Here is a 15,145-nt window from a genome sequence, read left to right as displayed (position 1 = left end):
AAAAGGCACCATCTACAATCATAATGAAATATTATATCCCAATCCACTTGATATTAATTAAAATTGCATGCAGTCGAAGTAAAAAGGAGAAGTCATAAAGCTCCCTATGATACAGATACGAAATGAATATTCACATGCCCTAGGTCAACTCGAACTCCTGACCATTGCGTTGAAACAATCCTCCCTTTCCATTCTTAACCCCCAGACCTCTGTCGAAGTTGGAGCTTCCGTTGGATTCCCCTGCGGTGTTGTGGTTGGAAGATCCGTTCATCTGCTCGGGGGTAGGGCTCTTGCTGAAATCTAAATTGGACTTGTCCAATCCTTCGGGTAGGTTGTTGGAGATGTTCTTCGCCATCAGTATGTTAAGCCAAGCTAGCTGTCTCGGAATCTGAGGGAAACTTTCAGTATTTCTCATCAGATTCTGGTGCTGGCTACTGACCTCGTCCAATTTGGACTCGATATCAATCATCCCAGAGGTGTATTTGTTTTCCATCGTACCAACAACATGCAACAAACAATGTTGGAGGTCGGCCGCGGAGTTTGTGATGGCCTCGGCCAGGTGAACAAAAATAGGCCGTACTTGTTCATTTTCTCTTCGAAACTCTCGGATTTCCATCATCAAGGTGCCGAATTGTTGTTGCACGCCGCTCATTCGGTCAACATAATCGTATTGCAGGTCTTCAACATGCTGCTTGATGCCATTCGTCATCCAAAAGCCCATCATTTGCATTGTAAGAATAGCCAAGATGAGAGTAGCCATGACCGTGAAATACAGTGTGTCACTCTGGGCTGGGTTGTACTGTTGCAGGTCTTTGTTACTGCTGTCGTTCAAATAGAATGAGGCTGGCATTGGGGTGGCACCCAAGACTCCCGGGTCTAACATTGGCGTTGTAACTCCTGGGATGTTTATGTGTAGCGATACTGCATCAGCCGAGTCTTCCAGGGCCAGCCTGGCATTCTCGTAGTGTTGAGCATCGAGCGAAAGTTGCAGAAGGAGGTCGTATTCTGAGATTGCGTCGCTATTGGGGAATACGAAAAGGTGAACTTTTTGCAGGCTGTGAATGGAATACGCAATTTCCAGGGAGTTAAGACTGCGCCAAAAGAAAGAGTTGGAAGGGGTGATTCCGGTCAACGGAACAGAATGCCAGATGCCAATGCTGCTGAGGCTGGCAAAAATGATCCCCGGCAACAGTTGGTCGAACATCTTAGTGGTTTGAATATCAGATCAGTAGGTTTCAAGAGACTCAAGGGAATCTCCGTCTTTCTCGGTGTCTTGAGAGGTTAAATATACTGTGAAGAAGGCAGAAATGCAACAATGAATACATAACTCTTTGTTCAATTCACCATCAATGGCCGGTGTTTTCTATATTCAAACTTGAATAAACAATAAACGTTCATTGTTTGAGCTTGTTGATTGTTTGAAAGTTACATTATGTTTAGCATTGCTTCTTTGTACGGTTTGTATTTAGCTGTCTCTTTACCCATTTTAGTTTTAGCATAACTATATAGCTAGAGGGTGCATCTAGAGGATATTATCATCCGTAAGTCTGATTATATTCGATATCATTAAGCTACTCCATATTTTCTAAAATAATCAAATATTTATCTAAGCACACATAAGACAATGAGTTCAAAGAAAACTACCCACTGATACCAGCACAAAGAAGCTCTAAAACCATGTCGGACAACTTTCAAACTAGTTTTCCCCAATAATAGGCTTTTCCAGAAATACTATCAATCCCTTCGATCGTAGTGAAAGGAGTAAGTGTATTATGAGACAGCAAACAACAAAAGCATTATTATCACACTGGTTTCTATGTATACATTTTAGGATGTGAATCTTCTAGCATGCAAGTAAACGACCTTGATGCTCTATTCATCTAACATAAGCCAATATTCAGACTATAGGGTGCTAATGTTGATTATTGTAACACATTTAGAATCAAGCTGGCAACAAATTTAACGGTGGTTCTTTCAATGGCTTTCTTTATGCAGTTAGCCATATTCATCATCTGCATGTTTAGAAGATGAACATGAAAGATCGGCAGGCGCAAAAAGCCGTTCTCACGCTTGTGTCTTATGTTTCAATAGAATCGAGACTACTGTTGGCAAGACTATCAGGGAATTTGAAATGTCTCAGATTGTTTAGAGCACCACAAGAACATTACCATGCCCTTTATATCAAAATATGTGGTATTTTACGTACTATAACTATAACATCTAAGATTTACTGCACGACTCTCCTATCAGCCCGCGAAGCCTAATAATATATATGTTCCCGAGGTCAGGGTCTCACGACCTATATCAATTACATGTGGTATTAAATGATTCATCCACTGAGTTTGATGGTAAAATGACTTGTAAGCTTAGTGCATGTGCGGCAATTTTCAATAAGATGTAAAAAAAGGCAACATCTGCCGAGACGAGAAATTTAGTGTGCCGCAGTATTTTTCCGATCATTCTCAATCATCGTCCTCATCATAGTCATCGTCATCGTCCTCAGCATATTCCTCATCGTCGTCCTTCACAACACGATCCACGTCGCCGTTTTCATCGCCATTTTCATCGCTGTCCTCGTGACCATCATTCTCTTCGGCCTTAAACAGGGAGTTGTACCACTTTATAGCAGCATCTTTCTTAGCCTGTGTTAATCGGCCTGCGACATTCGTCGCGAGTTGTAAGCCATGTTTAATGAGATGTTGACGGAGATTGTTGGTGGCTGAGATGGCGATCTGCATTCAATCAATAACCAACTCGAAGAGCCTTAGTATAGATACACTGACATGCTTATGCGTACAGCTCGGTACCCGGCAAAAGACCTCGCCATGGTACACAATTGCTTGGCCAGCGGGGTTCTGTTGACGCAATTAGCAAAATTCTCCGAAGCTGATTATTTTCCACAAGACTTGCGGTCGTGTAAGGCGGGAGCTTGAGCTCCCGGGCCTCAGTCTTGAGAAGATACTCTCTGTATGCGTTACAGCCTCTCAAAAAGACGGGACAGTTATGACTGTCTACCAGAGGATCAGGGAGAGACATTTTGTAATGTCTTTTAGTTTCAGAGTTCTTTCCTGATGGAAGAGAGGATGAAGAGCAAAGCAGAAGAGGGAAGTAGTTGGGAGGAGAAAAATGGCTGAGATGCTCTGAGCAGCTCCTTCCTTACCTCAGATCTTTCCCTCTTCGACATCATCTCTTCTCCTCCATCCTGCTTCAACCGTCATCTCTTCTTATTTTGAGACTCTGCCTTCAAACAATCTCAAATCTACTCGTTATTTGTCCCTCAACTCTCACAATCAACATGGACTTCGTGTTCGCAAGCCCGAGTGATGTGACGCTCACTATCATTGAAGACCCGAGTGATAACGACGACCACAAAACGAAGACAGCCTTATTTCACGTTGACCGCTCAAAATTGATTGCAAGCAGTGAATTCTTTAAGAGAACGTTTTTATCCCGATGGGAAAGATCTGGAAACCACAATCCCACTCTCAGAGGCGACTCGATCAAAGGCATGGAGGTGATATTGGGGTCGATTCATGGAGTCGACACCAAGCCAGAGTCTGTCTCTATTGCAGATGTCTGGTACATAATAAAGGCCTGCAACAAGTACCTACTGGATCCCAAGAAGCTGATCGGCTGGTTTACGTGCTGGATCAAATGGATTGAGAAACAACCCGACCTATGGGAAGATTGGGACATCAACCGCCAGTTACTATTTCCTTGCCATTTCTTTGATAATGCAAAAGCATTCCAGCAAATTTCAAAAAACCTCGTTTACACCACCATAGGTCAAATCACAGAAATGGCTCCGACAGACTCACCGTCGTTTGAGCCGATGCATATGCCCCCCATCATCATACGTAAGTCACGACCACTCATCCCTTATGGCTGCAACCCCAAATATATCTAACACGCAAAAAGAGCAACTAAATGCAGCTAGGGGACGCCTCAGAACGATCCTCCAAAGATTACTTTTCGAAGATGTGAATGTGACTATCGATCATGCTCGCTGTGGCTGTGCAGCGCAAAACGTTTTCTCCTACATGAGAGAATTGCATATAATCGGTGTCAAGCCGCTGGACAGCGACATACACAAGAATTGTGTTCGTGATATTCTTGATAGACTGGAAAACTTCAGCGAGGTCAAGATGGGGTCAGTACAGAGATGTGGCGCATGCTCTCGCCCGTGGAAACGCGTGGTGGAGCACGCACGAAGGCAGGTTGAGAGCTACTTTGATGGTCTCTGTTTGGACTGCATGCAGAATCATCCAGACGAGAATTCCGAGTACTGGGCTCTTGGCATCCCAAGACATGCCTATGACACAACTTGCCGCATCAGACACGGCGAGCCGACCTGGTACTTCAGTTTCATGGGCCTGTCGTGATAGGAGTCCATACCGTATGAACTCCTGAGTGAACAAGACTGACAAATCTTGACTGCATCACGGTCCTGATCCCCTTCCCTGAGATTTTGCCAAGTGATCTATGCCCATTTCTTTTCTGTCAATTTGATATCCACTGTTTTCCCGAGTGCCGCAACCATGTTTATGGCAAGCTCGCTGATCTTTCAATTGGCGGCAGATACCTACAATGCAAGCTACACCAGAGCCATGAACCGGTGAATATGTGTTTGAAGCATATCTTTTTGTTAGCAAAATACCAAATCTTGTAATGATTTTATTGTTTATTTGTAAGATCATCGTCAGCAATGGCCGTACATCTAGCACATCTAGCTCTGTAGTTTATCGGCTGGTTTTTTTGATATAACCTTCAATTGGTTCCCTCTTCTGGAGCGTCGTTTCCTATGTGGTTGAATTATTTAGTATTGAAGCAAGAAAACAAGATGCCTCCAATTGAAGGTATCATAGCCATTTACTTGCTCATGCCGAGCTCGATATTATCATTGACTGTATGTAATGCGGAATGTAAATACATGGGTATCAAAAATAGCTCATGGAAAAAAAACCAAATAGAAAAAAAAGAAGTTCTCCGATGGGGGGATTCGAACCCCCGTTAGTGCTGTGAAAGAGCACAGTGATAACCCCTACACTACATCGGAGTGTTATGGGATTGGTGTCTCCTAATTTATTTATTATCCTTATGCTATCGATGTAGTACTCATATTTCACCCTAACGCGAATATCATTCTGAACCACAGATAGATGCGATGTAATTCGCCCACATAATTTGTCTTGCTAGGTCTTCCTCTCTAGTATTTCCTTAAGCCGACAGGCTGTTATCGAGCTCTAGGGATATAGCTGGCAAATTCCACCGAAACAGAGTCACATGTCACAAATATGTATGCGGACTACAAAGAGAAATTGTTAACGGGGGGTACTAATCTCACTAGTTATACAGAGGATACACAACCTGCATGGCCCGCGCCGACAATGAGAACATCGATATAAAGATCATCCGGCGTCATGTTGGAGCAGAATAGTGATTGGAGATTGTTGTTGGGAAAGTTTAGTTCAGGCCTAGTATTTCTGACTATCTCTTATTTGTCTATGTCGACTTCACAACCTTACAGGGAGAATCTAATGCATCCATAACCTAGAATCTCACTTTCCTTTCCAGGACTTTGGCATAATCGTGTGATACAGTTGATAATTGCATGGAACGGATTGCAGCGCCTATAGATATGCACCTGCAAAGGCTTTTTTTGAGACAGAATAATTTGAATGGGGAATTTGGATATGCGTCACAATGCTATTTTATATGAGTGTAGAAAAAGTATAAGAATCATGCTTTGGTCGAGGTTTAGGACAGATTCTATAACAACCTATCTTGTTGTAGCTGGCTTCCCTGTTTCTCTCACAGCTATCTTTGAAAATCTAGTTCCTTTTTGGAAGATATGACAATCATGCCAACTCACCTCGATGAAGTTCGCAGGGCTTGGGAAATTCTCAATGAGAATAGCAGCAGCACTAGCGTGGTGACCTTGGATGGAGAGCCGGAATCATTGCAGATGGCCCATATTGTTGCCGTGGCAAGGTAAATTACCAAAAGATCTTGAGAGTATCTAGTTCCTGATCCCCATGGCACCCTCTTAGGTTCTCAGTGGATGCTTCCATTCTGCAGTCCGATCCCATTGTGACGCGTGTCCAGGAAAGTATTGCCACATTGGACATGCATTTGAATAACGGAGAGATTATCTACGGTACGTGGGAGAGAATTCAATTCTGTTTATCAGGCAGTTGCTGATTGATTACATGCATTGAAGGGGTGAATACTGGTTGTGGTGGCAATGCAAACACACGCACGAGAAAACTTGATTTGCTCCAGAAAGCCTTCCTGCAGCATCACCAAGCAGGCATACTAACCTCACTGCCTGAGAATTGGAATAGTTCGTACACTATGCCCCACGACGCTAATCACCACGCCCTGCCGCGAGAGTTTGTGCGCGGTGCAATGCTCCTACGATGCAACTCCCTGCTTCGGGGGCATTCTGCTGTCAGAATGGAGGTTATCGAGCTCTTGATCCAGGCCCTCAATATGGGCATTACCCCGCTCATTCCTGCTCGAGGTAGTATTTCGGCCTCTGGGGATCTAACACCTCTTGCCTATCTTGGTGGATTGGTTGAGGGTAACCCCGACATCTTTGTGCAGGTGGGACAGAAAGGCCCCAGCAATGGGGAAATAGGAAAAGAGGTTGAGGTGATGTCAGCTGCAAATGCGCTGCGTCGAGCCAATATCACACCTCTGACTTTGAGGGCAAAGGAAGGCCTCGGCGTCATGAATGGAACTTCACCGAGTGCTGCGGCTGCGGCGCTCACGTTACATGATGTCAACAACATCACTGTTTTGACCCAGGTCCTCACCGCAATGGCTACAGAGGCACTTCTAGGATCAGTCGACAATTATGATGACTTTGTCTCGCAGTGTCGGCCACACCTGGGGCAGATAGAAGTGGCCCGCAATATTCGCGGGTTTTTGGCTGAAACCATGTTAGCTGAAAGGACGCACGTTCATAGGCAAGGTCTTGCTCAAGATCGATACGCTTTGCGTACCGCACCCCAGTGGCTTGGGCCTGTGACCGAAGATCTCTTATTGGCCAATCGGCAGATCACCATTGAGTTAAACTCAACAACCGATAACCCACTGATCGATGTAGCAGGAGATCGTTTCCATCATGGTGGGAATTTCCAAGCTGCGTCTGTTACGAGCGCCATGGAAAAGGCCAAAACAGCACTAGTGATGATTGGTAGGCTTCTTGTCTCACAGTGCCAGGAAATTATCAATCCCAATCTCAACAAAGGATTGCCGCCTAATCTCTGTTTCGATGATCCCAATACCTCGTTTACGTGCAAGGGTATCGACATCAATATGACGGCCTACTTCTCTGAACTAGCATTTCTGAGCAATTCCGTTGTAAGTCATGTGCATGTTGCGGACTTAAACAACCAGTCAGTCAACTCGCTGGCTCTGATCGCATGTCGATATGCAAAGGAAGGTGTCGACATTGTGACCATGATGTGTGCAGCTCATCTCTACGTTATGTGCCAAGCACTCGATCTACGAGCCATGACTCTAGACTTCTTGGCCACTGCAAAGGTATCTCTCCGCGCCCTCTACCAAGAAGTATGGCTTGCTGGGGGGACCCCCAGTTTTGATAAGTTGTGGGTCGCTATCACTGAATCATGGGATGCGCATAATGACTCCGATACGATTGAGACCCGGTGCGAGAAAGTTGCAGCGGACTCAGCCCATTGGTCCATCGATCAGCTAACAATTTCCGAATCATCCTTGTCTTTCGATTCACTGAAATTATTTCCAAGATGGAGGGCTAGGGTTGCATCTCTTTTGAAGAAGGCGCATGAGGAAACTCGCTACCGATTCCTCATTAAACAATCGACTCCTCAATACTTGGCCGTATCGACGAAGGAACTTTATCTCTGGGTGCGTCAAACTCTGCATGTTCCACTGCATCAAGGCCTTGTGGACGATCCCGGAGATGACGAAGATGCAAAGGATAATAAGACAATTGGCACGAGAGTTTCAGCAATCTATACCGCCATTCGTGATGGAAGATCGATAGAACCACTACAGAGGGCAACCAAGATGGCATTTTAGTTGCAATCACAGACGCAGAAGATAAAGCGTATCGCTTCTCTTTCAGAGGATCACAGGCGCTCATTTGAAGAATCAGGTCAGAATTTAGGAGCTATCTTTTATCACTCAAATATCATTTGGGGCCGGAGCCTATATCCGGCAGGCTTTAGAACAAATATTTTCTCTCTCATGAAGTTTCTTGAAGACTGTGTGTCCATCTGTACATTCATTTGAAATTGGACATGTTGCATAGCATAGCATGAGCCAAGGGTGCACATGTGTAACCATCTATGCTGCCTTCATACAAAACTTTATGTCGATGTTTCTTCAGCAGGTACCTCGAAGGGGGTAAGATCTACGGTAGATCATTTCATATCCTGCACAAGATCAAGAACGCGCTAAATTATGAAACTATGCATCACGAGATGCTGCAAATGCACACATTGAGGTATGTAGAGTGCCTATGTATTCTTACCCCTCAGCTGATTCAATCAAATGCGGTCACCGAGGGAAGATAAAAAAGTGTTGTAGATCGGGACGAAGGGCCCCAATCGAAAACCAAGACTTGAATTATGATTTACTTCGATTCAGAAGGTAAATTTCGCTGCATCCGTAGAGAAAGGATGGAAGATATATATTAAATCAAGATCTCGTGCTTTCACTCCCGAAGAACCATCCCAAATCATAGCCTAGAGCGCCCTTTGATTTCGGAGAAACTTCCACATTAAAATACTTATTAACAAACATTGAATATTAAAAGGGATAACAAAAAGGTCTATAAGCCCGAGGAGGCCGTCTTTATGTGTTCCATGCATACCGCTCTTCGCTCCCGGACTCTGATCTCTTGAATAGCATGATGACGGCCGGGGAGAGCGACTCCTGGAAGTTATATCTCATCCAAACTACAGAGAGATGCAAGGAAGGCCGGACATAATGTTAACCGCAGGTACAGGAAATTGGCATCAAATCACGGCGAAATAGTGCATAACCAATCATTACGCGACCTCCACGTCGGCCTTTGTCAAACTATAGGTCAGATATATATATATATATATGCTCGTGTAGGTGTGATCAAAGGGACGAGAGCTCTCGTCATTACGCGCAGAAGCCCTCGATTATATACCAGCTTCCCTTGTATACCAAATTCCCTTGTATAAATTTCATATTTAGATTAATCGAGTGCCACCCCGAGAACATTGACACTTGGTGGTATTGTATCCAAACAATGTTCTTCGCACTCAATGGTTAAATATCAACCGTTTAGTCTTTTGGACTAGAATGTCACCCATATTACTACTCACACCCTGTAAAAAAAATTGGATTGTGTATTCTAACGGAATAAATGATTATCTATTGAAGCTCAACTACATACATGTAGTTGAGCAAAAAGAATCTTGGAAGGCTAATAAAAGAACATGGGGTAAGTATCTCTGGATTGCTGCAAATCTCATAACACTCCGATGTAGTGTAGGGGTTATCACTGTGCTCTTTCACAGCACTAACGGGGGTTCGAATCCCCCCATCGGAGAATTTATTTTTTATTTTTTCCCCTCCATCTATATATCCTAGCAATATACCCCAAACGGAACTCAGTCTCATGTTAGAATAATAAATCTTTCCCTCCCCCTCTTTACATATAGAGTGAACTCTTTTTGAACCGTTTGATTGCCCCTTTCCTTGATTTCTCTACCCAATAGCTCCATGTGAGAGATTATGCATGACTAGGTAGGTCATCAAATTACTTAGGACATATCCTCAAAATTGTAGCATTTTTCCCATCGGTAGCGCCGGGCATTGCTCCGCGTCAATATCAGCAATAATGCTACTTACTTAGGTAGGTCTAAATGTGTTCAGCCTAAAGTAACCCGAGAATCGAATCTATTCAACCCAACCCTGGAGACAGTTATCACAACAGGAAACGATCGACATACTAGTCATCCTGGAAGATCCATGCATTCTTTTGCATATTTGGCCGTCCGAGTCAATCCCTACGCTCAATGATTGGCAAATTGCCCGACGTATAACTATATCCGGGGAAATTTGTCTACTCATAGAGGGAGCACTTTGTTTGGGCTCCATTGAAGCATAGATAAACGCTTGGCTCCTATATTGAAAGCAAATTACCGTGTCAAATCTGGCCATTTGCGCTTCGTGGAACCTGCGGGATGGGAAAAAATTGGATAGATGTAACCTTGATATATTACTCGGAATTCTCCGTATAGAACCCTGGATCAACAAGGTAGCTAAGGTGAGGTAGCATGACAACCGACAAATATATATATTTGAAGTTAGGGGATTCCAGGGCTGTAGCCAGGTACTACATGCAACTCCCAGGATGCACGTGGATCACTCTGCACTTTTTTTCCGCCGTTCGGTAAAATTATATCCCTTCCAGTCACCAATGTTTTGCCCAAGAGGTCACGTTAAAGCAAGATTGTTTACGCGCTGCCTTTTGGACTTTCGACCCACCAGGCAGGCCGCGGCGTACTCGGGAACATAATCTTGAAACACTGGCTTTTCCGTACTACCGCTGTCTAGTGTTTCTCGTTGGAGTGCTGTCGGTACTATTGGTGAACCCCGCAATGCGATCCACAATGATAGCCAAGACCCAGCATGTGTCCTTCATCTTATCTTCTTTACTTCCGATGCTCCGGGTTGGGCAATCCGTCCAATATCAGGTGCCACGTCTCCACAAGTCAAGACCATCGCGCTGTTGATCTACAACATATTGTGCTTGGTATACGTCTTTTTACGGACTGGAAATGCTCAAGAAAAGACAAGAGCAGTCATGATTTATGCAGAGGATGAGTTTACACTAGATGGTAGCCTTTGAGAGGGCGACCAGGATGTATAGATAGATCCTCGGTTTCAACAACGAGACGGATAATTGTTCCAACGCTAAAGATTAAATAGCAAATATGCATGAACCAGGGGGATATTAATAATGATTCATACTATCCAATCATTACTGTTGGATAACTGGGCATTCTTTTATCCGTTCACAATAGTATGGTTTCGGACTGAAACGCTTTATGTCCGAAGGGTCTGCAGAACAATCTTAACAATCTTTCTTGTCCGAGCTTAACGCCCTGCAGATGATCCCACATTATCCGACGCCTAAAAAAAGCCTTTCTGCGGTTTGATGTCAGTGGAGGACCTCGGGAGCGCCGTGGCGCCCATTCCATCTAGCGGCGCTCTTGGCAGGCTTCAACCCTTTTCAATCCCACAAAGTGTCTCATGATCTTTTATTCTGTTGAGCATAGATTAGTATAGCCAAATTTATGCTCAGTACCGATACCTCAAAGCGTCTTCACTTGTAGTCATTGCTCCTTGCGCCTTTGAGCTCCCCAAATCTTATACAGCAATCGACAGAACTGGATCGGGGGATTCTCCGTATTCACGGATGTTGAAACGATCAATCCATGTTTATCCACTCCAATATTAGTCAGGGTCTTGATGGGACATCTCACCGCAGTCATCCGGCGATGATCATTCCCTTCCTGATTCGGGCCCCGGCTCCACTCTCAAATCGATGTATCTATGATACCGGAGGTCGCCCAGTATGGAAGTTGACACTGGTTTGATGTTTGTGGACTCTCTATCCATACTAATTTGGCCACGGCCTCACGGTCCGTCACACCGGCCGTGCTATGTAGAAAGGACCCTGGTCAAGGCTTGCTTATGGCAAGGACTTGGAGCAATCCTGCGGAGAGAAAAGATATATAAATATCTATTCCCACCCCGAGATTATTTCTGTTCATCAACTGCAGGCCAGACAACAAGATAACAAGATAACATTGCAAACCGACCTTCTCATTCATCAGCAATGTATCAACGCGCACTCCTTTTCTCCGCCCTGGCGGCGGCAGCCCACGCCCAGCAGGCTGGCACATTAAAACCCGAGACCCATCCCTCTTTGACCTGGCAAAAGTGTACTGCCAAGGGCAGTTGCACTGAGCAGAAGGGTTCTGTTGTCGTTGATGCTAACTGGCGTTGGCTTCACTCTGTCGATGGCTCCACCAACTGCTACACTGGCAACGAGGTAAGGAATCCCGAACTGCGAAGATGAGCGTCCATGTTGATTGAATTTTTTTTTTTCAATAATAGTGGGATGCGACTCTCTGCCCCGATGACAAGACTTGCGCCACAAACTGTGCCCTGGACGGCGCCGACTACGCTGGCACCTACGGTGCGACCACTGATGGCAATGCCCTTACTTTGAGCTTCGTCACTGGCGCCAACATTGGCTCTCGTCTGTTCCTGATGGAGGACGAAAGTACCTACCAGATGTTCAAGCTGAAGAACAAGGAGTTCACAGTCGATGTGGATACCTCCCAGCTGCCCTGCGGACTCAATGGAGCCCTGTACTTCGTCTCCATGGATTCCGATGGTGGCTTGGCCAAGTACGATGGCAACAAGGCAGGTGCCAAGTACGGAACTGGCTACTGTGATTCCCAGTGCCCTCGTGATCTGAAGTTCATCAACGGTCAGGTGAGTTTTTATACCGGTCAATTCAACAGGTTGTGAGCAAAATGACCAATGCGCGATACAGGCCAACGTGGACGGCTGGGTGCCTTCCAAGAACGACAAGAACGCTGGTGTTGGCGGTCACGGATCTTGCTGCCCTGAGATGGATATCTGGGAAGCCAACAGCATTTCCAGTGCTTACACGCCTCACCCTTGCGAGAGCCCCGAACAGACCATGTGTGAGGGTGACAAGTGTGGCGGAACTTACTCCTCCACCCGCTACGCAGGAACCTGCGATCCCGATGGATGCGACTTCAACTCGTTCCGCATGGGTAACGAGACCTTCTTCGGCCCCGGCAAGACCGTTGACACCAAGTCCAAGATGACCGTGGTCACTCAGTTCATCACTAGCGACGGCACCGACTCCGGCACCCTCAGCGAGATCAAGCGTATCTACGTGCAGGACGGAAAGGTTATTGCTAACTCTGCCTCGGACATCAGCGGTGTCACCGGAAACTCGATCACCACCGACTTCTGCACTGCCCAGAAGAAAGCCTTCGGCGACGAGGATGTCTTCGCCCAGAAGGGTGGTCTGGCTACCATGGGCGAGGGTTTGGACCAGGGAATGGTTCTGGTCATGAGCTTGTGGGATGACCACTATTCAAACATGCTCTGGTTGGACGGCGAGGCCTACCCCACTGATGCCTCTGCCTCTAAGCCTGGTGTTCCTCGCGGCACTTGCGCCACCTCCTCTGGTGACCCAACGACCGTTGAGAACGAGTCGGGCTCGGCCAAGGTGACCTACTCCAACATCAAGGTCGGCCCCATTGGCTCTACCTACGCTTCTTAAAGGAGTCAAAGTGACAGGTACTTTCTGAACTTGGCTACACTGGAATGCGGGGTCTCCGTGCTGCATAAAGTCTTGAGCCAGTGGTAGCAAATGCCCAAGTTGGAAGAAAATGGTGAATAGTATATAAGCTTCCTTTCTTTGACAATTGTCTGTATTCTTGATTTTATTTGTCTTTTCATTTCCTAGAACCAGTTTGGTTAATAAATTGAATTGATGTCATTTGCCAATTTGAACTCAAACAAGTAAAGAAGGCGGTCGGGGATATTCTCGGCCCGGCAGAAAAAAACGGCCAGCTCTCAAGCTCCAGCTTTTTGCGATTGATTCTCTTGATTCAATTCAAACGAATTCGGATTTTTACTAGGCTCACTAGAAGCCTTTAAATTTTCTGCTATTCCAGTCGCAATTCGCAACCATGTTTGACACGGTCTGCACGCTCCCGCTTTCCTCGGACCTGTTCGCTCAGGCTATCCACCCCGAGGAGCCCGTAGTCTCTGTCGGTCTGGCCTCGGGCCACGTCCAGACCTTCCGACTGCCTTCCTTGGAAGGAGAGGATGATGAAGATGCCGCACCGAATTCGTCGGCCCGCACTGGAAAGGGCCACATTGACACAATGTGGAGAACTCGGCGACACAAGGGTAGCTGCCGCACTCTAGGGTTCGGTACGGATGGCAAGACACTTTACTCGGCTGGTACAGACGGTATGGTGAAGGCTGCAAGCACCGAGACTGGTCAGGTGCAAAACAAGATTGTGATTCCTCTTGAGAAGAACGGGTAAAGGAACTCTCCCGCATATCAAGTGTTGCAATCCAGACCTTTGCATTTGGCTGACCGATCGTTTCTTGATGTTATATAGCGCTGTTGATGCGCCAACCATGATTCACGCCCTCTCTCCTCAAACTCTTCTCCTCGGTACCGACTCAAGCGCTCTGCACCTCTACGATCTCCGTATTCCCTACTCCAAGGTATCCGCACGGCCGGAGCAGTCGCACCACCCCCACGATGACTATATCTCCTCTCTTACCCCTCTGCCGGCTTCCGAGACTAGCACGTCGGGCTTTAGTAAGCAGTGGGTTACCACTGGTGGAACAACTCTGGCTGTGACGGATCTCCGGAGGGGCGTTCTGGTTCGCAGCGAGAACCAGGAAGAAGAATTGGTCAGCTCCGTCTTCATGGGTGGTTTGCCGTCCAGCGGAACCAGTCGGGGCGAAAAGCTTATCGTTGGTGGAGCCAGCGGTATCATCACTCTCTGGGAGAAGGGTGCGTGGGATGACCAGGACGAGCGGATCTACGTCGACCGCAATACCGATGGCGGAGATTCCATCGAGACAATGGCAGTTGGGCCTGACTACTTGGGCAAGGTGGTGGCTGCAGGTCTCTCAAGCGGAAAGGTGAAATTCGTGCGCATCGGACCCAACCAAGTTGTCTCTGAGGTTGTGCACGATGAGATTGATGGCGTTGTGGGCTTAGGCTTTGACGTGGAGGGCCGTATGGTCTCTGGTGGTGGTCAGACTGTCAAGGTGTGGCACGAGGCTGAGGACAATGTTGATGGATCTGGCGATGAAGACATGATGGATGATAGTGATGACGATAAAGATTCGGATGACAGCGATGCGGAACGTCGCGAGGATCCGAAGGACCGAAAGAAGCGCAAGAAGTCCAAGGGCAAGGACCGCAGTGGTGGACAGCATGTCATGGCCTTCCATGACCTGGACTAATGTCCAAATACCCCATTATCTGATACCCACATCTGCAGATCAATTGTTCAGTCCGAAAATAAGA

General features: G+C 46.3%; 6 protein-coding genes across 6 annotated transcripts; 4 read left to right on the top strand and 2 right to left on the bottom strand.

Moving 5' to 3' along the window:
- Positions 1 to 139: 139 nt before the first annotated feature.
- Positions 140 to 1,204, bottom strand: PEX2_037040 (uncharacterized protein; the record flags this gene model as incomplete). The annotated part of the gene is made up of 1 exon (XM_016740979.1): positions 140 to 1,204. One exon carries the CDS (start codon positions 1,202 to 1,204, stop codon positions 140 to 142), a length of 1,065 nt encoding a protein of 354 aa, XP_016593740.1.
- A 1,258-nt stretch (positions 1,205 to 2,462) lies between these two features.
- On the bottom strand, positions 2,463 to 3,036 carry PEX2_037030 (uncharacterized protein; the record flags this gene model as incomplete). Its single annotated transcript, XM_016740978.1, has 3 exons — positions 2,463 to 2,732; positions 2,784 to 2,855; positions 3,016 to 3,036. 3 exons carry the CDS (start codon positions 3,034 to 3,036, stop codon positions 2,463 to 2,465), a joined length of 363 nt encoding a protein of 120 aa, XP_016593739.1.
- A 259-nt stretch (positions 3,037 to 3,295) lies between these two features.
- On the top strand, positions 3,296 to 4,382 carry PEX2_037020 (uncharacterized protein; the record flags this gene model as incomplete). Its single annotated transcript, XM_016740977.1, has 2 exons — positions 3,296 to 3,857; positions 4,021 to 4,382. The coding sequence occupies 2 exons, from the start codon at positions 3,296 to 3,298 to the stop codon at positions 4,380 to 4,382; spliced, it is 924 nt and encodes a 307-aa protein (XP_016593738.1).
- A 1,478-nt stretch (positions 4,383 to 5,860) lies between these two features.
- PEX2_037010 (aromatic amino acid ammonia-lyase) lies at positions 5,861 to 8,070 on the top strand (the record flags this gene model as incomplete). Its single annotated transcript, XM_016740976.1, has 3 exons — positions 5,861 to 5,991; positions 6,051 to 6,157; positions 6,221 to 8,070. 3 exons carry the CDS (start codon positions 5,861 to 5,863, stop codon positions 8,068 to 8,070), a joined length of 2,088 nt encoding a protein of 695 aa, XP_016593737.1.
- A 3,805-nt stretch (positions 8,071 to 11,875) lies between these two features.
- On the top strand, positions 11,876 to 13,366 carry PEX2_037000 (glycoside hydrolase family 7 protein; the record flags this gene model as incomplete). Its single annotated transcript, XM_016740975.1, has 3 exons — positions 11,876 to 12,091; positions 12,157 to 12,540; positions 12,602 to 13,366. The coding sequence occupies 3 exons, from the start codon at positions 11,876 to 11,878 to the stop codon at positions 13,364 to 13,366; spliced, it is 1,365 nt and encodes a 454-aa protein (XP_016593736.1).
- Positions 13,367 to 13,778: 412 nt separating this feature from the next.
- PEX2_036990 (WD40 repeat domain-containing protein) lies at positions 13,779 to 15,081 on the top strand (the record flags this gene model as incomplete). Its single annotated transcript, XM_016740974.1, has 2 exons — positions 13,779 to 14,137; positions 14,220 to 15,081. The coding sequence occupies 2 exons, from the start codon at positions 13,779 to 13,781 to the stop codon at positions 15,079 to 15,081; spliced, it is 1,221 nt and encodes a 406-aa protein (XP_016593735.1).
- Between the last annotated feature and the right edge of the window lie 64 nt (positions 15,082 to 15,145).

The sequence above is a fragment of the Penicillium expansum genome, assembly GCF_000769745.1.
Source record: "Penicillium expansum strain MD-8 chromosome Unknown contig111, whole genome shotgun sequence".
Classification (NCBI taxonomy): Eukaryota; Fungi; Ascomycota; class Eurotiomycetes; order Eurotiales; family Aspergillaceae; genus Penicillium; species Penicillium expansum.
The sequence above is the reverse complement of the archived record's forward strand: the minus strand, read 5'-3'. Positions and strand labels throughout refer to the sequence as shown.